The sequence below is a fragment of the Hemibagrus wyckioides genome, linkage group LG24 (genome assembly GCF_019097595.1).
Source record: "Hemibagrus wyckioides isolate EC202008001 linkage group LG24, SWU_Hwy_1.0, whole genome shotgun sequence".
In the NCBI taxonomy this organism is placed as follows: domain Eukaryota; kingdom Metazoa; phylum Chordata; class Actinopteri; order Siluriformes; family Bagridae; genus Hemibagrus; species Hemibagrus wyckioides.
In genome coordinates, this window is record NC_080733.1 from 13,791,730 (window position 1) to 13,817,508 (window position 25,779).

General features: G+C 41.7%; 1 protein-coding gene across 1 annotated transcript in view; it reads right to left on the reverse strand.

Annotated features, from left to right (window-relative positions):
* snx13 (sorting nexin 13) overlaps positions 1 to 18,915 on the reverse strand; it is a 37,311-nt gene extending 18,396 nt beyond the window's left edge. The window contains exons 1-4 of the mRNA XM_058377807.1: positions 18,704 to 18,915; positions 4,218 to 4,330; positions 3,977 to 4,079; positions 3,060 to 3,149 (exon numbers count right to left, since the gene is read on the reverse strand). Coding sequence (XP_058233790.1) covers positions 3,060 to 3,149; positions 3,977 to 4,079; positions 4,218 to 4,330; positions 18,704 to 18,715 — 318 coding nt within the window. The 5' untranslated portion in view covers positions 18,716 to 18,915. The remainder of the gene's footprint in view (positions 1 to 3,059; positions 3,150 to 3,976; positions 4,080 to 4,217; positions 4,331 to 18,703) is intronic.
* Between the last annotated feature and the right edge of the window lie 6,864 nt (positions 18,916 to 25,779).

The window sequence follows — 25,779 nt, forward strand, 5'->3', positions numbered from 1 at the left end:
AACCTTTTTATCCACCAGTGCCACATACACACCTTAACCTTTTTATCCACCAGTGCCACATACACACCTTAACCTTTTTATCCACCAGTGCCACATACACACCTTAACCTTTTTATCCACCAGTGCCACATACACACCTTAACCTTTTTATCCACCAGTGCCACATACACACCTTAACCTTTTTATCCACCAGTGCCACAAACACAACTTAACCTTTTTATCCACCAGTGCCACATACACACCTTAACCTTTTTATCCACCAGTGCCACATACACACCTTAACCTTTTTATCCACCAGTGCCACAAACACAACTTAACCTTTTTATCCACCAGTGCCACATACACACCTTAACCTTTTTATCCACCAGTGCCACATACACACCTTAACCTTTTTATCCACCAGTGCCACAAACACAACTTAACCTTTTTATCCACCAGTGCCACATACACACCTTAACCTTTTTATCCACCAGTGCCACAAACACAACTTAACCTTTTTATCCACCAGTGCCACATACACACCTTAACCTTTTTATCCACCAGTGCCACATACACACCTTAACCTTTTTATCCACCAGTGCCACAAACACAACTTAACCTTTTTATCCACCAGTGCCACATACACACCTTAACCTTTTTATCCACCAGTGCCACATACACACCTTAACCTTTTCATCCACCAGTGCCACAAACACAACTTAACCTTTTTATGCACCAGTGCCACATACACACCTTAACCCTTTAAGCCACCAGTGCCACATACACACCTTAACCTTTTTATCCACCAGTGCCACATACACACCTTAACCTTTTTATCCACCAGTGCCACAAACACAACTTAACCTTTTTATCCACCAGTGCTACATACACACCTTAACCTTTTCATCCACCAGTGCCACATACACACCTTAACCTTTTTATCCACCAGTGCCACAAACACAACTTAACCTTTTCATCCACCAGTGCTACATACACACCTTAACCTTTTCATCCACCAGTGCCACATACACACCTTAACCTTTTCATCCACCAGTGCCACATACACACCTTAACCTTTTTATCCACCAGTGCCACATACACACCTTAACCTTTTTATCCACCAGTGCCACATACACACCTTAACCTTTTTATCCACCAGTGCCACATACACACCTTAACCTTTTCATCCACCAGTGCCACATACACACCTTAACCTTTTTATCCACCAGTGCCACATACACACCTTAACCTTTTTATCCACCAGTGCCACATACACACCTTAACCTTTTCATCCACCAGTGCCACAAACACAACTTAACCTTTTTATCCACCAGTGCCACATACACACCTTAACCTTTTTATCCACCAGTGCCACATACACACCTTAACCTTTTTATCCACCAGTGCCACATACACACCTTAACCTTTTCATCCACCAGTGCCACAAACACAACTTAACCTTTTTATCCACCAGTGCCACAAACACAACTTAACCTTTTTATCCACCAGTGCCACATACACACCTTAACCTTTTCATCCACCAGTGCCACATACACACCTTAACCTTTTCAGCCACCAGTGCCACATACACACCTTAACCTTTTCATCCACCAGTGCCACATACACACCTTAACCTTTTCATCCACCAGTGCCACATACACACCTTAACCCTTTAAGCCACCAGTGCCACATACACACCTTAACCCTTTAAGCCACCAGTGCCATATACACACCTCAACCTTTTAAGCCACCAGTGCCACATACACACCTTAACCTTTTTAGCCAAATACACACCTCAACCGATTTAGCCATCAGTGCCACATACACACCTTAACCCTTTAAGGCACCAGTGCCACATACACACCTTAACCCTTTAAGGCACCAGTGCCACATACACACCTTAACCCTTTAAGGCACCAGTGCCACATACACACCTTAACCCTTTAAGCCAAGAGTGCCACATACACACCTTAACCCTTTAAGCTACCAGTGCCACATACACACCTTTCAGCTGCTCCTTGTTTTGGGGTTGCCACAGTGGATCATTTGGTCCACATGTTTCGATTAGGTGCAGGTTTTACGCCGGATGCCCTTCCTGACGCAACCCTCCCATTTAATCCAGGCTTGGGACCGGCACTGAGAGTTAACTCTTCAGTGGCTGGGTTAGCGCCCTGTCCAGCAATCGGATCCGGGCCACGGCAATGATAGCGTGAGATCCTGCCCCTGGACCACCAGGAGGTGTTGTGTATTGTGTATAACAGTGTATTTTATTTTCAAATTATTTATTTATTTTAATCACCCCCCCCCCTCTTTCTTTTCTTTGAGTCTTTTACTGCCGTCTTAGTCAGCTTACTCTTTATTTAGTCACAATGAGTTTGTATCCTGGTTAAATAAAGGTTACTGCTATTCTAAGGACACACAATGTCCACGATATCCTCTGTTTTGTGAAACTGTGTCAAAGTGCAAGTGCTGCAGAGTTGACGCAAATCTATCTGCAGCGCGATTTTGAAAAGCTACGACTCTTGGATGCGTGTGCATTCTTTATCTAAACACACTTATTGTATACTTTAACCATTTTGTCCCAAATCAGGTTCCTGGGGTGTGTGTGTATGTATGTGGGAGCATCTTGTTTGGATTAATCTAAAGTGCCTGAGTGTTATTTGTGAACAATAAAGCTGCTGACACACTGCATCAAATTCCCTGCACGTCCTCGGCTGTCTATATAACCCACTTATTCAGGCATTACGCTAATCAAGCACACTGCTGTCTCATAATGAATAACATGCTACGGAACTAAACGTCAGCGAAAAATTTTTCGATGTAATTTCCCAAATATGTGGAAGTGGTCCTCAGCTACATGCTGGGTTTTAGGTAAAAAAAAAAACCTTCTCCAAGCAGAAAACGAAGCGTCTGCACACATCAGTTAAAGCAGAACTCTGACCGCATGCACCGAGACAGCATGTGACTCTTATTTTTATTTCCCTCTGCTGTGTCATCACTCTGAATTACGGCAGGTGGTTGTGAAAGATCAAGCTTCTACAAAATCAGGATCTGGCAGGGAGTTTTGCTCAGACAGTTACCTGTTGCAGAGGCTCGTCTATGAAGTTGGATCCCGTCAGACGCCGGTCGATTTTTATGGGTCTCGTCTCCTTTTTCAGCTCCTCTAAAGTCTGAGGAAACAGGAAGAAGGAATGTTGCTGTCCTGTACAGGTTTCACTGCTCAAACACAATGCTTTTGGACTTGAGAGGATGATTTGGTTGTTAAGACAAGGGTGTGAACGAAGCCTTTTAGGAAATACAGGGGAAGTTGTATTTAATAATTGACAGTTTTATGAACATGACCATATTTAAAAGCATGAGTCACAAGAAAACCACACGAGTGTGACAAAAAACCCAATCGGCTTTACTTCTCTGCCTCTCATTAAGCACTTGCATGAAACAAAAACACCGACTGACCATAAATAATATTAATTCATTTAAAGTTAGATAATATTTACTATAATATTTTACAGCTGTGCATCAAACTTCTGCATTTTATCATTCTGCAAATGAACTCAAATAACCAAAGTTCAGCACATTTCTGTGCTCCATGCTGAATAACACACTCAGGCTGCTAACAGTGAGTCTATTATGCATTACAGCACATCGTTAGTGATTATTTTCCTAAAACAGCATGCCCTCAAGGGTTTTATAGAATGCCTTCATTTTCCAAAAGTCATGTGTTTCCCATTGCTGTTTAATCGTGGCCTATTTTTTAAGCTTAGAGGTGTGAGATGGATCATATTACCTTTAAGAAGCATTATAAACATTACACTGCCTTCTGCTCGTTATCGAGTTAAAGCTCTTTATTCAGAAATTATTTGTTTTTCCCCTGGTGTCTATAGTCTGAGGAAATCACTAGCTAAGTCCCTCATTTTTTGGTATATGGTAATGGTTACTCCAGTGATTATTGTGTTGCAACACACCTAAGTGTGTTCGATTCATCTCTGGTGCTTACCTTTGCTATGCCTGTTGGGGTAGGGGGTAGGTAGGAGTGTTCACATTTCTCTAGGTGTTTTTCCGAATTTGTCTTTCCGAATAAAAGCGTGACGACGAAGCCCCTGAAGAGGAGAGAGGCAGGAAAACAAAAAATATGAGGCATTATTACGGAAAACGAACACAGACGCGGGCCTGCTGGAGAAAGATAAGATGTTTCAGTGTCAGGGAGAGCGGCGGTGCTTGAAGACAGAGCCACTTACCCGCCGAGAAAACAGAAGATATAAAACGCCAAATAAAATATGGCGAAGGGTCCGAATGTGATGAGGAAAAGCAGGACTCCCAGGCCCCCCCATCCCCAGACGGACAGACTGGCCTGGAGAAAAACACACACACACACACACACACACAGTGAATGATAGGGTTACATCTGCATCAGAAAATATAGCAGAAAACACTGCAGAGATGAATAACTGCAGACGCAGGTGTGTCTAAGTGTGTTTGGGATTTTGGGAAAATTCCTTCAGGGTCAAGCAGGTTTGGAATTTCTAAAAAGCCATCCCACACACTCCTCTCTGATGCCTGCATACAGCTGAGGAATTTCAGGTTGTGTCTACTAGGTGGCATGCAGCTCAGTGCCAAAACATAACGTTTGTGCACTCTTCTGGCAAGAGGCTTCAGAATGTTAAAGCGTACAGCTTTGTGCTGATTTTCAGCAAAATTCTGGACAGTGTTTGAAGCTTGATGCGGTACAGTTCCCCGCCATCAGCAGCTACGGCTGCATCCATTTATTATTCAAGGGCCGTTTTCTTTGCCGTAGCATCTCGCAGCCAGAGTACCAGAGTGAACTGCCTGGAGTCAGTAGAGGGGAGCAGAGCAGAGCTGAACGTGGACCACTGAAGCAATAAGCAGAGAAAATCCAACGCAGACATCCATCAGATTCTCCGAGCGCAGCTATCCAGCTGACCAAGCACTTTCAGTTTTTATTTTTAACTACTGCACAAGGCTGGCTTAGAAAACTCCTTCCTTTATCCTATGAGTGGCTGCAAAGTTTGGAAAAAATAAATAATAAAATATGTAAATAAATAATAAATAAAGAGGAAGTCACTACTACTATTATTACTGTAAAAATTAAGAAGAGCACATTAAATTATATTTTAATCAACACCAACAGGTGAAAATCATGTTACTGCTGTCAAGAGCAAACAAACATCCCGATCATCATCATCATCATATATTGTAAAAATGTCTTCAGTTCCAATGATGTATTATTGCCTTATCTCTCGCCTTTATATGTAAACCTCAGTGTACAGTTTGAAAGAAAATGGCTGTCAATTTAAATAATTTCCCTCATGGGATCAATAAAGTCCATCTATCTATCTGTCTGTCTACACATCTATCTATTCATCCTTCTATCTATCTATAGATTTTCCCTTAGTTTTTAAGATGGTCCTGTGATACTTGTGAGGTTTGTTATACATCCATCCATTTATCTATCTATCTATGCATCTATCTATCTACACATCTACGCATCTATCCATCTTATCAGTGCATCTATCCATCTATCTACACATCTATCCATCTATCTACGCATCTATCCATCTAGCTAGCTACACATCGATCCATCTGTGCATCTATCCATCTACACCTAGATGGGGTGCCAATGCATCCCAGAGAATAATCTCAAACTTGGACACTCAGACACAGACACACACACACACACACACACATGCTGGAGACAATGAGTTAGAGAGCCAATCAGACAATACCATATATCTTTGGTCTAAGGGAGGAAAACGAGGTACCTGAATTTTATACTTTTACTTTTTAATTTCAAGAAAAAAACTACAGTTTTATATAGTTTTAAACATGTAGCTTGCAATAAGAACATAATCTGAGGCAATGTCTGTTGTGACTGCTGCTTAATTAAAAGCTGCTGCATTGTTGATCTCACAGTCGCGCCTTCTCACCTCCTACTGAGTCACAAGGCCGAGGCTCGTGAATTTCACAGATCAAAGTTCACTCAAATGAGGTTGGCACAAAGTGAAGGTAAACGCTACCAGAAGCAAATGTATTTTTCACATCGCGTGTCCTTCAGTGGTCTGTCTTTGGCACCGCTACAAGCCGTGCTATAAAAGGATAGTAGATATTGACAGAACACATTTCCTTAATTGCCTGCATTACACAAACTCACTGGCTCATTGCTTTCCCTGTACCATGTACCAGCTGTGCTGTCTACATACAGTTTCTACAAAACAACAGGCTAAAAGATGCTGTAAGCTGTTCTAAATGATCAGATCTGGAATGTTTATACCAAATGATCAGATCTGGATTGTATATACACTGAATGATCAGATCTGGAATGTTTATACCAAATGATCAGATCTGGATTGTATATACACTGAATGATCAGATCTGGAATGTTTATACCAAATGGTCAGATCTGGATTGTTTATACAGAATAATTAGATCTGGATTGTTTATACTAAATTATCAGATGTGGACTGCTTGTTCTGAATGGTCAGATGTGGACTGCTTGTTCTGAATGGTCAGATGTGGATTATTTATACTGAATGATTAGATGACAGCTGATTATGGAAAATAATCAGATGTGGACTGCTTGTTCTGAATGGTCAGATGTGGACTGCTTGTTCTGAATGGTCAGATGTGGACTGCTTGTTCTGAATGGTCAGATGTGGATTATTTATACTGAATGATTAGATGACAGCTGATTATGGAAAATAATCAGATGTGGACTGCTTGTCCTGAAGGGTCAGATGTGGACTGCTTGTCCTGAAGGGTCAGATGTGGACTGCTTGTCCTGAAGGGTCAGATGTGGACTGCTTGTCCTGAAGGGTCAGATGTGGACTGCTTGTTCTGAATGATCAGATGTGGACTGCTTGTCCTGAATGGTCAGATGTGGACTGCTTGTCCTGAATGGTCAGATGTGGACTGCTTGTTCTGAATGCCTCAATAAAAGATTATAAAAAGCCCTAAAACTGAGAGGGAGCATGTGTCCAGTCAGCAGACTTCCTGTTTTTGTCAGTGCAGGAAAGCCGGCTTGTTGCGTCACTGAGCACTCCTGACCTAGTGCTACACACACACACACACACACACACACACACACACACACACAGTGAAGATTATACAAACTAGGCATACTGCTTTTCTTTTCTTTTCTTTTCTATGAAGTGACTTGCTCATGATCACAACATACACAATTACACCCTACAACAAACCCCTCACTTTAGTTGTCCAGGATAATCCTAGGAAAATGTACTGCCGGTAAATGAGGAGATCCACACAATTTACCTAACAAAGAGCGTTCAGGAGACATGCAGTATTCGTGCACAAAATCGCTGTTATCTATCGTCAGTGGCAGATGATGATTAAAAAAGAAAACCACAATGACATGATCTGAAAATTCTCGTCTCAACAAAGAGCTCAACGCCACTGTATGACATTTTCTAAATGCAGAGATCTCCACGCTCCTCGCTCTCGAACCTTTCACTATGAGTCTCCACCGAAACCGCTGGGGTTTAATGGATGCCTCAGTCGTCAATGCTAATTCGAGGACGTGTGGGGATCTCGTAGAGGCGCTCGTCTATGGGCTAGAATGCACAGCGCTATTGTTCGTGATGAACTGCTGGGTGAGCGAGTCGCTCATAAGACCTGCCTCGAGCTCTCCAGCATGCCATAAAGAACACCAAGCAAGTTCTTCAAAAGGTCAGATAAGATGCAGGCTCGGCGCCACAACAAGCATGACTCAACAGGTCACATGGGTGTAGCATAGCAAGAGCAAACCAGGGACAAATGAAAAAACATTGTGCATTTAAATAGCTGATCTCAGTGTAATTAATAGCTGATCTCAGAAAAAGGGCAGAGGCTAGTAAGATGATCCAGTGGTGTAGTCACTCAGCTCCAGGGTGTGGATTTGCTCCTTTTTTGCCTTTGTGGGTTGGTTCCTACGTTCCTCAGATTCCTCCCACCTTCAGAAACAATACATTAGGAGGAGTTGTGACATGAGGTGTGAATGAGTATGTAGGTATGTAAATGTGTGTGTGGTGTTCGGTGATACACCGGTGTACTTTACAAGGTGCATTCCCACTTCGGTGCCCTGGAAGATGCTCCAGATTCACCAGGATAAAGTGATGGATAAATAAATGAATGAAGGCGTATACAAAATAATCTAAAAATTATGATCTGAAAAGACTGAAAGTGAATCCCAGACTCTGTTGCATTATAAAACAGGCAGAAATAACAGGTTTGGTCATGTCTATTATTTGATGCACACAAACACCCCGTTATGTGAAAGGTGGCGCCTTTATGTTGAGTGGGCGGAGCTTAATCTTTCTGCAACCACCTCATGAAATGCTTCGGAATTTGTTTTTTTTTCCCCCTACCGAAAGCATCCTCTCTTGTAAAGTGCCCAAAGTGGAAAAAAAACCCTGTGGCTAGGTGTTGAACACTGGGTGATTATCGTGGGTGATGATCTGAAACAGAAAAGCAGTGTGTGGAAGCAGCACATATTTCACATCCCTTCTGAAACAGGTTAAAGCAGTCGGTCCACTCGCTGTACATGAGGCAGTACTGTTTTAAAATAAACAAATCGGTGTCCTTCCTAGTTTCACTTAACCACAAATAGAAACAATCTGTACTAGTAAGAAAAAAAAAATTACTGGTGCTGGCATCCAGTTCCCTGGCAGAACGGCAGAAGCCTCTAGCTCTATTATAAAGATCGGCGAGAGAGATTTCTTGCAAGAATAGACATTTGAAGATGCCAACAAAAAAAAAAACAACAACATCTGGAGTGATAAGAGATAAGCAGTTGCGATATCGAGCCTGATGATGACGCTGAAATGTCTTTCCCTTCCCGGTCTTGCAGAACATCTGTAAGCTCATGTATGTGGAAGAGGGCAGAATGTGCTTTGTGTTACTCTGCACAGATGAGGTTCAAACCAAGATGTGGCATCACGTGTCTCGATGGAGGCAAGCTGATGGCTGAGGAAGAGAGGAAATGGCGGGTGACCAAATAGAGGAGAACATTTAGGGGATTTTTATAATAAGTGCTTGTCAATACTGACAACAGGGATTCCATATCAAGGATGTAAGCCAAAAAGCCAAAAGTCAGATTATATACAGCAACAACGATCTTCTGCAGCGTGAAGTCTTTACTATTGGCAATAACCGTGCACAAACTAAAAAAAAAAAAATGGAGTGGGTTTTTAGAGAGCAACCTGTAAATAAGGCAGACTCAGAGAGAGACAGTGCAGGATGCCCATCAGATTCCCTCGGAGATAATATTCTAGAGTTTCATGTTAGTCCTGACTAAGAATACATGCACAATGTAGTTAGAGCCTACATGGCCCTGAACGTACAGCTCTTCACACGTTAATCAATTCATCAGTTAAATTCCCACTCCGCTCTATTCATCTCGCCTTCACGGGGAAACACTTCACAAGAGGTGAAGCAGGAGGGCTTTATACCACGATGCTCCTGAACTCTCCATACTACATGCTCCAAAGTTGTACATTAATACGTTTTGTGTCTCAGCAGCTGTTATTCAAACGACAGGGTTATATTACTGCTGTTAGACATGATCATTTCTGTAGTAACAACTTACACTGGGGCTTCTGGAAAATCTCCATAACACAAGGACAAATTACTAGACAACTGATTTTAGGGGCACTGTTTTTGGCACTGGCATCATAATTTAATTCAACTCTCCGAACAGTGTGAAAGGAAATTCATTTCTGAATCAAACAAAATGCAAAACAGGCAAACTCATCAAAACATACATTGTTTGCAAAATGCACTATATGTTTAATATCTTAATATATTTTTTTAATGAATAGACAAAGTCTCTAAAATGATCAGAGCTCCATAGCAGTGACTGAGGTGTTTTTTTTACTTGGAGCTCCAAAGGCGGCTAAAATGGCCGTCTTCCAGGAGCGCTTTATTTTCACTGCCCATTTCAACAGCTGTAACTTGGTTGTGTAACAATTGAACCGACAGTGACCAGGCATAACATTGTGTTGGTCTCCCTTTTGCAGCCAGAACAGCCCTGACCCGTCATGCACTGTGTATTCTGACACCTTTCTATCAGAACCAGCATTAACTTCTTCAGCAATTTGATCAACAGTAGCTCGTCTGTTGGATCGGATCACACGGGCCAGCCTTCGCTCCCCTCGTACATCAATGAGCCTTGGCCGCCCATGACCGTCGCCGGTTCACCACTGTTCCTTCCTTGGACCACTTTTGATAGATACTGACCACTGCAGACCGGGAACACCCCACAAGAGCTGCAGTTTTGGAGATGCTCTGATCCAGTGGTCTAGCCATCACAATTTGGCCCTTCGTCAAACTCGCTCAAATCCTTACACTTGTCCATTTTTCCTGCTTCTAACACATCAACTTTGAGGACAAAATGTTCACTTCCTGCCTAATATATCCCACCCACTAACAGGTGCCATGATGAGGAGATGATCAGTGCTACTGATGGTGGGAAAGTGACACTTTCATGCAGGTGAAACAGGAAGGTTACTGAGCTGCACTGTGTGTCTGTGTTACTGAGTGCCATTTAAAAAAAAAAAAAAATACAAAACACCTTAGGGAATAAAATGTATTTGTGCAGTACCTTTATTTCTAACAACACAGATTTAGACTTCTCATCAGTGTAGCTGTGAAGCTGGATAGTCTTCTCTCATCACTCTCCTGTGATGCTCTGTCGGTGCTTAAAAACTGGGCCACACTGCTTCTATTTCCTTTCATTTGAGCTCTCGAAGGTGGGATTCGCCGAAAACCAATAAAAGTATGAACCATAAGTGACTGAATATGGGACACATGACTGAGCTCCGCAATGTACTGTAGTTACCAGTGTCACGGGTTTGTTACTAGAAGATCTTTATCAGATAATCGGGCATGTAGAAGATGCTATCACACAGATTGTTGTAGCGTTTAACTAAAACTGGATTAGGATCCTCTCCTTCACCGTGATGAGGCATAATCCTGACACAACACTGACTGCACAGTGATTAAGGCTGAAGAAATCACCAAAATGATTGATATGTGAACTAGTTACCAGCAGAATAAGAAACATCTCATGCTTTAGACAGGCCCTTTTCTGAGACACCAGAGAAAGCTTAGCAAGTTCAATTTCATCCCAATCTTGAACCCACATTTCCCTGATGTATTTAGAGAATTAATGCTTATTTCTGAAAACGTATCGTATCGAGAGACCACCATATTGCATCTTTCCACCCTGGTAACTTGAGTCATGCTTCCACGTTGCATTCTGAATACAAGAAACTCCAAGCCGAGTGAAGATAATCCATCAGATCCATTTCTTATCAAACTGACTGCGCAGGCTGTGTTCCAGCGTCCCGGTAAACACGTAGTGCATACCAAATCAGATATGCACTGCACTTATGCACTGCACGGCTGTGTATATAAATATAGTTCACGCTGATAATTCCAACAGGAAATAGTGCACATCAAGTACCGTGATGATGAACGAAGTGTGGAATGTTGGACACTTCATGCACTCCACACTCACAGCTTTGCTCATGTAGTGGAAGAGGGGCGGCATTTTATAAATTAGCTCACATTGTGTGAAAAAAAGTCACTGCTTATACTTCTGGTTAGTAAAAACCCATCTGAGACTAAAAAAATTCATCTGCTAGTCAGTAGAGTAAAAAGTGTATAGTGTATAGGAAGTCACCTGGAACGATGCAACCCCGGAGTCGAGTACATGACTACACAAGCCTCAACCACATTTCTGTCCAAGTCACATTTTTCCCATGGGAAGATTGATAAGTACGTTAGTACGGTTAGCGCTAGCAGTAAGCAGCAGTATTACAGTAATGATGCGTCTTGATTTACGAGCTCATCTACATTTCCTCAGCAATCACCCGAGCTATAAAGGGGGCATTAAGGCATGAGAGAAAACCCATCAGCCCATCCACTCAGCAGTTTACACTGCATAGCTGATTAACTCTAATGTGTGCACTGATTAGACAGAACACACGGGTCATCCACGTAAGCTGATTACTTCCTCTGTGGACAATCCTTCCTCTGTGGACAATCCTTCCTCTGTGGACAATCCTTCCTCTGTGGACAATCCTTCCTCTGTGGACAATCCTGTATGGACACGGCGGTCAACAGGAAACCGGTCACAGGAACTTTTTTTTTTATTATATTTTTATTTTAGATATCAGAGCCAGATATTGGTATATGACTTGAAGTCAATATCAGAGGCTCTATTTAACTGTCATTTTTTTTCCACTTTAATTATAGAAGTAGGTATACAGCGTGCACTCTAGACCATGTTTTGGTTCACTATGCTACAAGAATTTGCAAAAATATAAGACAGTGGGAGTCATTATCATGTTATTACAGCCTGTGTTTTAAAACAAAGTGGATACAAGGTCATCCAACATCCCATACCAATATTCAGAACTGATCAGTGGACGGCGTTGGCTTGGTGATTAACATGTTTGCCTCGTGCCTCTGTAGTTAAGGGGTTCAATTCCCATCTCCGCCCTCAGTAAATGGGGTTTTAATGTTCTTCTCAGTCCTAAGACATGCGTGTGTGATTGTGCCCCGTGATGGGACTGCTATAAATAAAAATAAACACTCTGTTGAGCAGGAAAGCATCCTTAAGGTGCAAGGATCTACACTATATTGCCAACATCTGCGTGACTATATTTGGAACGTCTGCCTTTACATGCACATGAATGTAATATGGAGTTGTCCCGCCCTTTGCAGCTAGAACAGCTTCAGCTCTTCTGGGAAGGCTTTCCACAAGGTTTAGGAGTGTGATTATGGAACTTTTTGACCATTTCTCTAAAAGCGCATTTGTGAGGTCAGGCACTGATGTTGGACGAGAAGGCCTGGCTCACAGGCTCCGCTCTAATTCATCCCAAATGTGTTCTATCAGGTTGAGGTGCAGGCCAGTCAAGTTCCTCCACACCAAACTCTCTTATCCATGTCTTTATGGACCTTGCTTTGTGCACTGGTGTGCAGTCATGTTGGAACAGGAAGGGGTCATATTTCCATGAAACTGTCCAAAATCTCTTGGTATACTGAAGCATTAAGAGTTCCTTTTACTGGAACTAATGGGCCAAGCCCAACGCCTGAATTCAATGATTTGGAGGAGTGTCCCAAAACTTTTGCCAATACACTGTACAACAGAAGCCCACATCAGTTTCCAGTCCAGTCAGCCAAGAACAAGGAATCTGAGGCTAGATCAAGAAACCCGGACAGCTGACTCGAGGTTCGACTCTGGCAGGAGAGACTCACTGCGGTTATAACCTGACACGAGTGTGACCAACGCTGCCAAAGGGGTGGATGATCGACGCATAGTGTGCTCACTCTGACAGAGCATATCAACATACACAAGTAAGGCACTGACTTGACTTATCCAGTTGGTTCTGAGGAACAGCATTTATTCCTTTATTCCTGCATCAGCATTAATCAAGCAAAATGTCACAAAAATAAATAGTTACTTGGTGCCGACTGACTCACTTGCTCCTTTTCCAGTGACATTTAACATCAATTTTATTGAGGAGTAGTACTAGAGACATTGCTGCAAACATCAGATTCAACATCCCAGAATGCCATGCAGCTATACGATGCTGTTGCTCGCCAGAGCCTTGACTTAGCTAGTTCACAAGATGAGAAGTGTGACGGTGATAAGCTTTGGGAACAGAGCAGAGTAAACAGATGAGGAGGTCAGAGAGATGCTTAGAATAAAAGATTAAAGCGCCGCCGCATCACTAAAGCGAGAGCTGAAATCCTGCTGAAGTTCTATGAGAAGGTTTGGGGAACTTAGGAAACCTTTAACTAGAGTAAAAAAACAGACCGTCATGGTGTTGAAACTAAACCTGCAACAAAAAATAATCGATATTTATTAGACGGAGAACGTTGATGAGAAAAAATAATCTGCCTCGATGATGCTTATTTCATTAATTTAAAAAATAATAATAATAAAGATAGTGGATGCTTCATGGCACATGACAGCAAGTCCATCTGAGTACATCTCAGAACACTGAGTAACACCATGATACTAAAAGTTAAAAATAGCGTCTGTCCGTGTCTGCATTTCAGCGAGATCTATTTTGGTTTCAACGATGAGGAACTGCGTCACGTTTTGAATTCCTTCGTCTATCGTTTGCTAACGTGGCTAAAACACGGATACGCTGACAGAAAGCAGACTTTCTTGGAGTTTACTGTGAATCAGCAGCACAAAGCTGCCTTCACATCAGCTGTATAACTCCACTCAAATAAACAGAATAAATCTCCGACTCAGTTCAAGATCACGTGTTAAGTGGCGGTGGTGGCGGCTCAATTGGTTAAGGCTCTGGGTCGTTGATCGGAAGATCGGGGGTTCGCGCCCCAGCACCGCCAAGTTGCCACTGTTGGGCCCTTGAGCAAGGCCCGTAACCCTCTCTGCTCCAGAGGTGCTGTATCATGGCTGACCCTGCGCTCTGACCCCAACCTCCAAGGACGGGATATGTGAAGAAAGAAGTTCACTGTGCTGTAATGTATATGTGACAAATAAAGGCTATTTCTATAATGGTCATTTCCGGTGGATTTTATTAAAGACTGATTAAGGTGCTCGAGGAAAAGATCGTGATCAGAGGAAGTGCTGCTTCGTTAAAAACGCAAGCTGCTTGATACTAAGAAAATCTTCAGGACGCATCGAGATGCAAATATACAACAATAATGTTTTGGTATTTATGTAACCGTCTCCTGGACACTAACCTGATGAGCGTAAGCCCTGAGCGAGAGCGGATAATACGATTAAGATGAGCGAGCGCTCTTTCAGCATCTTTAATAGGTGCTCTATAAATACTTCTTGAGTGTATCCAGGGCTTTGTGTAAAACAGGTGGGCTGGAGTTTACCTACTTAACGCTAATGGAAAGCACTTAGCATGGCGCTCTGATAGGACAGGTGACTCATCAGTTTTCTGATCACGGCGCAGGCTGAGGGCGGATGAGACGCTCTCGCTGCTTTTATCTGCTGCGGGTGTTCACACTGTGTGAAGCTGACAGAGTACAAAGGACAATCCTGTGAGTGAAAAAAAAAAGGAAAACACTACAGCATATGGAAGCCCAGCTAAAGCAGGTTTACCTATAGTCACGGGTTGCCAGATCTGAAGTGTTCCTGCAATGCTGGCTCTTTTTTGATTTCATTATTTGGTTTAATTTCTCACTATAACTCAGATACACTGAGATAAAATGTTTATGGGGTGACATGTAAGTCAGAAAATTCAGTCCCAAATCACATGATGACAATTCCAACAAGAAAAACAAGGGCACTTTAATTCACTTATTCAACCGTGGAACGTCGGACACTTCATGCGTTCAACACTCGCAGCTTTGCTTATGTAGTGGAAAAGGGGCGGGGCTACCAGATGCTGACGCTGGATGAGGAAACGTTTTCAAGATGGCCAACGTGATTACTACTTCAACATTAAAAAAAAAAACACCGCTGTATTCTGCTAGATCTAGTTGACACCACCTGGGAATCGGTCAGTAAAAACCGCTCGTGATCCATTTGAGATGATACGACCCTTCAAACACTCACACACTAAACTCTAGTATACACAGCGCATAGTCTGTGAGAATATTATATTCAGAACACAGCCTCATAAATACACAGGACTTTTTTAAAAAAAAAAATACATTCGATTAACTATCTACATATTACAATATCATTCACTTCTTTATACTGCAATCATACAGAATGTGAGTTACGATATAATATGGACTGTATGAATGATTAGGGCAGAGTAATATGACAACAGTTGCTCGTTTCTGACATTTCTATACGATTCATCATGATAAAGGATATATACAAACACACACACACACCAATCAGGCATGACATTATGACCACCTGCCTAATATTGTGTTATTCCCCCTTTTTGCTGCCAAAACAGCCCTCATGCACTGTGTATTCTGACCCCTTTCTATCAGAACCAGCATTAACTTCTTCAGCAGTTTGAGCAACAGTAGCTCGTCTGTTGGATCGGATCACACGGGTCAGCCCTCGCTCCCCATGTTTATCAATGAGTCTTGGCCGCCCATGTCCCTGTCGCCGGTTCACCACTGTTCCTTCCTTGGACCACTTTTGATAGATACTGACCACTGCAGACCGGGAACACCCCACAAGAGCTGCAGTTTTGGAGATGCTCTGATCCAGTCGTCTAGCCATCACAATTTGGCCCTTCATCAAACTCGCTCAAATCCTTACGCTTGTCCATTTTTCCTGCTTCTAACACATGACGTGCCATGATGAGGAGATAATCAGTGTTATTCATTTGACCCGTCAGTGCTCAGAACGTTATGCCTGACCGGTGTATTTATATATAGTGCTGTATTAAGGGCATATAGAAAAAGAAAAAAGATGCACTGTGACATATTACAATATTGATCACATTAATTGCCACACTTTCTAGTTCTTTGACACACAATACACTTTGGAGATTTTCTGAGATAGTGTCACATTATCTTTTTTATTTTATTTATTTTTACTTTTTATTCAACAACAATAACAACCTTAGAACCAGCTGATCTGAGGTTGAAACTTTACATTTAGATTTTAATTGATTACTTAAAGTAGAAACTTCATTAGTGATTTCCTCTGTCCTGTTTGTCTGCTGTCAGAACCATCGACTTAAACGATCATTCATTTAATAATTGCACCACTCTTTCACTGGTAGTTCATCAGCAAATGACTAAAACAAACATACTTCTATAGCAACTCCTTGAGCTCTAAACACACTCACATTGTAAAGCTTACACTCAATTTTTCGAACATAGTCCTGATTTGAAAAATTTAGGAGTGATGCAGAGAGTTTTTGACCTTTTATTCATGAATATTGGACATTTTAAGTTACATCGATCAGGCATAACATTATGAGCAGTGAAAGGGGAAGTGAATAAGACTCCTTATCTCCTCATCATGGTACCTGTTATTGGGTGGGATATATTAGAGGCAGCAAGTGAACATTTTGTCCTTAAAGTTGATGTTAGAAGCAGGAAAAATGGGCAAGTGTAAGGATTTGAGCGAGTTTGATGAAGGGCCAAATTGTGACGTCTAGACGACTGGATCAGAGCATCTCCAAAACTGCAGCAGCTCTTGTGGGGTGTTCCCGGTCTGCAGTGGTCAGTATCTATCAAAAGTGGTCCAAGGAAGGAACAGTGGTGAACCGATGTCAGGGATGGCCAAGGCTCATTGATGCATGTGAGGAGTGAAGGCGGGCCCGTGTGATCCGAGCTACTGTTGATCAAATTGCTGAAGAAGTTAATGCTGGTTCTGATAGAAAGGTGTCAGAATACACAGTGCATGACGGGTCAGGGCTATTTTGCAAGCAAAAGGCGGACCAACACAATATTAGACAATATAATGTTATGCCCGATCTGTGTATATTTAAGTTTATTGTATTTATTTGCAACAATCTGATCTGTAAAAAAAAAAACGAATTCTTTCAAAAAAAAACAAAAACAAAAACAGGAAGTGACAAGTGAAAAGAGGAAAAGGGTCATTTTCACCACCTAATCAGCAATTACTCAGCGTGAGTGACACGGAAGGAAACCGAGGACATGTGCAATCATCTGAAAAAGAAGCATGATGATGCTATTTATGCCATTCAATTTAGCGTAGAATTACGCAACAAAAACTCGCAGGACAGCTACACGCACTGTAGAGGAAATGCCGAACCGTTGAACGAAGAAACACGTTTAAAGGAACGAAAAATTGATAATATTTCACCGTGAAGGACTGGTCATGTGACCTGCATGAAAAACCCAGGGGATGTTCCTGGGAATATCTTGCGCAATAAAAGCAATTGTGCAGTCTAAAGCAGGGTGAAGAGTTTAACACCTTCATATAAGAGAGTTTTTTTAGTGAGGCTTATTCTCGGTTGGTCTGGTTTCCTGTTGACCTTGCATATCATCTGGGTGCATCTCGTTTAGAGTTTCTGTAGCGCAATGAATATGATATGATATGATCTTCACATGCAACAGTGTGGAAGGATAACGAAAAGCTGGAGAGAGTTGATGGAAGGAAAGTTAAGAGCAGGTGGCTCACGCCTTTGCATTACAGCCGAGGAGATTTTCATCTGTCAAATATGATCCGTCACTTTCTCACGCTTCAATGGAGGACAATTCAATCCCTGTGAAAATGAGATATCTGTGTATTGGTGTTCAACATGCAAAGCCGAAGAAAAGTGCGTGTGTGTGTTGGGAAGGATGCTGTGCTGTTACAAGCACAAGTAGTGGGAAATTTACACTGGAAACACTGGGTGTGTTTGTTTAATTAATCATTAATCTCCTGCTAGCCTTTTCTAACATGATGTAGGTAGATAACAATTGAAATACAGTTTGTTCAAATGCTAACCCAAGGCATTTACACACCTTTTTTTTTTTTTTTTAAACACCACTGTTTTTGTATGATGAACTGCACCGCTTTCACCTGAGCTTGCCACCATAGCAATGGTTTCAGGAATATTTTAGCCAGCTAGGTATCGCGATTATTAAAGGAGAAATAATTGAACGACGTTAAAAAGGCAGTAATCCGTGCGATCACAGGCGTGTTTATTTCCGTGCACTGCCCCGTGTTTACCTGTTAGCTAAGCTAGCTTAGCTGGGAAGCTATCGAGGAGGCTAATCCAACTAGCCCAACTGCTGTCACACAACACCGCGGAGAACAAAACTTGTGTGGCCGAAACGGCGCACTCACCTCGGCGAACATGGCGGGAGACGGTCGAGGCAGAAGCCGCGCAGGTTTAACCCCAGCACATTTTGTTCCTCCGGCTGTGTTACAGCGCTCTTGCGGGGTGTTTATTATTATTATTATTATTATTATTAATTATTTTTAAAAACAGACAGCCTTCCAGACTCGCTGCACTCTCTGAGGAGTCTCCATATTGCGAGGTTTACGTGCAGCAGGCCCCGCCCCCCACGCCTAAGTCGCGCCCTGATTGATCGGAGTTACGTGACGCAACGAGCTCGCCAGTCATTAGTGCGAAGGCATTCAAGTCGGAAAATCTATATCTGTTAAAAATGTATGGTTTTACGCTCAATATTTATATCACTTTTATTTATTTAATAAAAAAAAAATGGATGTTCCTTTATCATGACAGGACCTTGTTTCGTAGGGGAAACTACACTATCTATCCCAAAAGTCTTGGGACACCCCTTTAAATCCATCCATCCATCTATACCCGCTTTATTCCTAATTAGGATCACAGGGATGTGCTGGAGAATATCCCAGCACACATCGGGCGAAAGGCAGGGGTACACCCTGGAAAGGGGCGAGGTAAGCAGCCGCTTAGGGCCCCGGGGAATTAGGGGTGCCCCGACCAATACCAAGAAGCCTATATAAATCATATAGTACTTATTACTTTCCTATCATATATTGTATGGTCTGTCTATAACCATTAAGATTTTAATGTTATTAATACATCTTTTCAAATGCAGGCCCCCCCATGATTCATGAATAGTGGAACGTTCCTATCGTATTGCACATGCATGAGATTCCCATACCTGGAATCGCTTAGGGCCCCCAAATCACTAAGTCCGCCCCTGCACCCTGGACAGGTCACCAGTCGATCACAGGGCCACACATACAGACAGACAACCACACACACTCACTCCTATGGGAGATTTAAAATTACCAATCAACCTAATGTACATGTTTTTGGACTGTAGGAGGAAACCGGAGTACCCGGAGTAAACCCACGCAGGCACGGCCCTTTAAATCATTGTTTTTTACAGGGTTAGGGCTTGGCCCCTTAGGATGCCAAGACATTTTGGACAATTTCATGCTCCCAACTTTGTGGGAACAATTTGAGGATGACCCCTTCCTGTTCCAACATGACTGCACACCAGTGCACAAAGCAAGGTCCATAAAGACATTTGTTGTGGAGGAACTTGACTGGTCTGCACTGAGTCCTGACCTCAACCCGATAGAACACCTTTGGGATGAATTAGAGTGGAGACTGTGAGCCAGGTTGAGGTCAGGACTCTGTGAAGTTCCTCTACACCAGACTCCCTCATCCATGTCTTTATGGACCTTGCTTTGTGCACTGGTGCGCAGTCATGTGGGAACAGGAAGGGGTCATCTCCAAACTGTTCCACAAAGCTGGGAGCATGAAATTGTCCAAAATGTCTTGGTACACTGAAGCATTAAGAGCTCCTTTCACTGGAACTAAGGGGCCAAGCCCAACCCCTGAAAAACAACACCTGAATTCAATGATTTGGAGGGGTGTCCCAAAACTTTTGGCAACATAGTGTAGCTGAGGTACTGTATTCTCAAAAACATACCTGACGGCACCAGATGATGCTGTAGCCTAGTTTGCCTATATGTTGGGTTGTCATCACATGAACATAACATACATATCAAAACATTTAGAAAGAATAAAGTTAGTAGAGAGGAGTTGGAATAGAATAGATTCAGTAAGAGGTGAAGTGAATAAGATTGATTATCTTCTCATCATGGCACCTGTTAGTGGGTGGGATATATTAGGCACCAAGTGAACATTTTGTCCTCAAAGTTGATGTGTTAGAAGGAGGAAAAATGAGCAAGCATAAGGATTTGAGCGAGTTTGACAAGGGCCAAATTGTGATGGCTAGACCACTGGATCAGAGCATCTCCAAAACTGCAGCTCTTGTGGGGTGTTCCCGGTCTGCAGTGGTCAATATCTATCAAAAGTATCCTTTAAGTCCTGTAAGTCCTTTAAGTCCTGTAAGTTGCAAGGTGGGGTCCATGGAGGCAACTTACAGGACTTAAAGGATCTGGTCGTAACATCTTGGTACCAAATACCACAGCACACCTTCAGGGATCTAGTGGAGTCCATGCCTCAATGTGTCAGGGGTGTTTTGTCAGCAAAAGGGGGACCAACACAATTAAAGTGTCATGGGATGTAAACATGTCAATTATATAGAATATAACATGCAGCAGAATGTAAACATACTGAGTATATGTGAAGAAGCATATACTGAGGTATACAGAGAGTGCAGATTAATAAGATTTGTGTATAAAAAATGCTGGATCAGATTGTTGCGATCCTTCAGTTTGTGTGCATGTGTGTGTCTTCACAAGCCAGCAGCATTTAGCTCTGTATGGTGCTGGAGTAGAAGCTGTTCATAAGTTTATTGGTTTGTGAAGTGATGGATCTGAAACGTTTGCCAGCAGTTGAAATAAGCGATGTCCAGGATGAAAAGGGACATCAGTATCAAATTGGATCAAATACAGTAGGATAGATGTTATCGTAATGGAATAGAATAAAATCTAAAAAATAAAATCATTTCTATTGTAACAAAATAAAATCAAATAAAATGTCATACTAGAATACAATAGAGGTTTATTTAGAATGGAGATTAAATGCAATAGAATAGTATATAATAGAATAGAATAGTTGTTTTTCTGGCCCAGAACTCAGCTCCTTTCTCTCAGCTGAGAGACAAACCTCCACCTCCACCTTTTCCTTTTTTCTTAACACCAATTTTTAAGTTTAATTCATCTCACATGCTGCAGAGGGCTGTGAAAATCAGAAACCCCCCCTTTAACACCATGTGCAATGTTTTTTTTTTACCCCTATTTTTTAAAAAACCTCACAGCACAGAATATATAGAACATATATTGAAATAATATTGAATTGAATAATAAAATTCAAATGAAATTAATTTTCTCTCTCTCTCTCTCTCTCTCTCTCTATATATATATATATATACACACACACACACACACACACACACACATATATATATATATATATATATAGAGAGAGAGAGAGAGAGAGAGAGAGAGAAAGCATGTATATGGAGATACCTGTCCCAGATTGAGTAAGGCTCCAAATGGGTCACACTGTAGACACGGGTGCAGATAAACATAATCCCAGGTTCCATCTGAGGCTCTGTAGGAGATCACAGTAACCAGGTTCCCCATCGTACCACAGATGTCACTCACTCTCTTCTCATATCTGCTTGTTTCAGTATAGTGCCTTATTAACATGCACATTTAAGTTTTCGAAGGACTGAGCATCATGTTGACACTGCAACACTGATAACACACACACACACACACGAGATTTAGGACTGGTTGGGTCACAACCTTACACATGATATTATCAATCACAAGGTAAAGCAGACTTTGAACCCTTGGACTCTTTATGGCTGTAAACTACCGTGTGTAAATCTGCAGTCTGCATTCACTTTCTCTCACAAATATCAACTTCAGCAGCATTTGGTGTTTTCTTTTTTTTTTTTTTTTAAAGAAACCAGTGGTTTAACATCTGCGTACGTAACTGAATTTCTGAGATAGCAAAGGTACAAAAATGATACAGAAATAATGTGTAAAAATCTTGTCGGTATTCAACCAAATATGGACTCTAAAATATAGTTGCTAATAGTACTGTTGTTCTTTCGGCTGCTCCTTGGTTTGGGTCGCCACAGCAGATCATTTGGTCTGCATGGTTCAATTTGGCACAGGTTATATGCCGGATGCCCTTCCTGATGCAACCCTCCCATTTAATCCAGGCTTGGGACCAGGACAGAGAGGTTACTCTTCAGTGGCTGGGTTAGCTCCTTGCGCGAGAATCGAACCCGGGCCACGGCAATGACAGCATGAGATCCTGCCACTGGACTTCCAGGAGGCCCAAAGTTGCTAATAGTACTAAAACGTAAAAAGCAATTATTTTTAAAGTACAGTGAGGGAAAAAATGATTTGATCCCTTGCTGATTTTGTACGTTTGACTGAAATGATCAGTCTGTAATTTTAATGGTAGGTGTATTTGAACAGTGAGAGGCAGAATAACAACAAAAAAAATCCAGAAAAACGCATTTCAGAAAAGTTCTACATTGATTTGCATTTTAATAAGTGAAACAAGTATTTGATCCCCTATCAATCAGAAAGATTTCTGGCTCCCAGGTGTCTTTTATACAGGTAAGGAGCTGAGATTACAGTAGGAGCACTCTCGGGGAGTGCTCTTAATCTCAGCTCATTAACTGTATGAAAGACACCTGTCCACAGAAGGAAGCAATCAATCAGATTCCAAACTCTCCATCATGGCCAAGACCAAAGAGCTGTCCATGGATGTCAGGGACAAGATTGTAGACCTAAACAAGGCTGGAATGAGCTACAAGACCATCGCCAAGCAGCTTGGTGAGAAGGTGACAACAGTTGGTGCGAAGAAACACAAAAGGACTGTCAATCTTCCTCGGTCTGGGGCTCCATGCAAGATCTCACCTCATGGAGTTTCAATGATCATGAGAATGGCGAGGAATCAGCCCAGAATTACACTGGAGGATTTTGTCAATGATCTCAAGGCAGCTGGGACCATAGTCACCAAGAAAACAATTGGTAACACACTACGCCGTGAAAGACTGAAATCCAGTAGAGCCCGCAAGGTCCCCCTGCTAAAGAAAGCACATGTACAGGCTCATCTGAAGTTTGCCAGTGAATATCTGAATGATTCAGAGGTCATGTGGTCAAATGAGACCAAAATCCAGCTCTTTGGCAACTCACCATGTTTGGAGGAGGAGGAATGCTGCCTATGACTCCAAGAAGACCATCCCCACCATCAAACATGGAGGTGGAAACATTATGCTTTGGGGGTGTTTTTCTGCTAAAGGGACAGGACAACCGCACCGCATCAAAGGGACGATGGACGGAGCCATGTACCATCAAATCTTGAGTGAGAACCTCCTTCCTTCCTTCATTCCTTGAGATGTGAGGTGTGCGCAAACCTGGTGGCCAACTACAAGAAATGTCAGAAATCTGTGATTGCCAACAAGGGTTTGCCACCAAGTACTAAGTCATGTTTTGCAAAGGGATCAAGTACTTATTTCACTCAATAAAATGCAAATCAATGTATAACTTTTTTGAAATGTGTTTTTCTGGATTTTTTTGTTGTTATTCTGTCTCTCACTGTTCAGATAAACCTACCATTAAAATTACAGACTGATCATTTCTTTGTCAGTGGGCAAACGTACAAAATCAGCAGGGGATCAAATCATTTTTTCCCTCACTGTAACTGATAATTAAATGAAACTACTGTCATGTTTTTATCTCTGTAGGTTTGCTGGTCATAAGGATGACTAATGCTACGTCATCTGCTAATGAATAAATCAGAAATAGAAACATCATGCAAATAATCAATGTTTACAAGTTGCTATAAGATTTAACTTCATGAAATCAGTGATTTCTAACCAGCCACTATTGAAGAAAAGCAGAATGACAGATAAACATAACCAATGTTAGCAATAAATATGTTAGCAAATAAGCAAAGCTTAGCATGTTTTTAATGAGTCGGAGATCAGGGCTTCTAGGAAGGAAAAGAAGTTGCCTCATTTTATATGAGTCTTTACATAATCAAGCAAACCATTTTCCTGAGGTAGGAAACTCTCTTTCTTAACTTTCACCCCACAGTCCAACTCCTTGTCTGTATTCAAACAGATAGTTATACTGATAAATACGTTGTTTAGCATGAACAGGTGGCAACAGATGAAATGAAATGAGGTGGTGTGATTCTTAATAGTTTTCTTTTCTACATTGACAAATGGGATTGGATGGAGCTCAGTGTTTTTTGTTGGGTAACAGACATTGCCTTAACGAGAGATGCAGAAAACGAGACTTAAGTAAAGAAAGTAAAGCCAAGTTTATCCTCAAATTTACAAACATATTTTGCCCTTTTAATTTAAACCTCCAGTATATAATTTTACCCAACCCACCACCACATTCTCCTAAACACCCAGAATATCTATTGTGTGACTATAGAAACATTTACAAATCACCGCTGATTGACCTCAAATTGGACAGAAAGATCCAATTTTTGTTTTCAATAGCTTTATTTTATATCTAAGTACAGATTTTTGTTATATATAACATGTGCTAATTTCTGTTATCAAGGACAGTAATATGCCCTTTCCTCTGGGTTTCTAAGAAATTATGTTTTCCCTCCACCATGTGGTGTGAACTCTCAGTGGTTCTCATAATACCACAGGTATGTTTATGTTAGGGCTCTAAAGCAGAGGGATGTTCTTTAAGATTATAAAACTGATTGTTAATGTGACCTCAATATTATCCAGAACAAACAAAACAGATGAGTGTATTACATACGAAGCAAAAGAAAAAAAGTCAAACATACACAAACCAGGCATAACATTATGACCACCTGCCTAATATTGTGTTCGTCCCACTTTTTCTGCCAGAACAGCCCTGACCCATCATGCACTGTGTATTCTGACACCTTTCTATCAGAACCAGCATTAACTTCTTCAGCAATTTGAGCAACAGTAGCTCGTCTGTTGGATCGGATCACACGGGCCAGCCTTCGCTCCCCATGTGCATCAATAAGCCTTGGCCGCCCATGACCCTGTCGCCGGTTCACCACTGTTCCTTCCTTGGACTACTTTTGATAGATACTGACCATCCAGTCATCAAGCCATCACAATTTGGCCCTTGTCAAACTCACTCATATCCTTACACTTACCCAAGGGTTAAGGGAAGTCTATGGTAAGTAATTTATATCATCTGAAGATGAATGCTAATGCAGGATTTCATGCGCACGCTCAAGATTGTATATGTTGATATGTTTTCAGACACAGCTACAAAATATACATGATCTAGTTAATATGGTGCAGACAAACCAGTTAGGTGTCACGGTTTAATAAAAGGAAAGAAAAAAAGGGAGAGAGTAAAAATAGTAGAAGAAGAAAAATAGTCTCAAATCTAAAATATATACTGCCAATAATAACTGCTTATAATCTAATAAGAATGAGTAGGGACTTAAAATGATGAAGCAGGCGAAGATA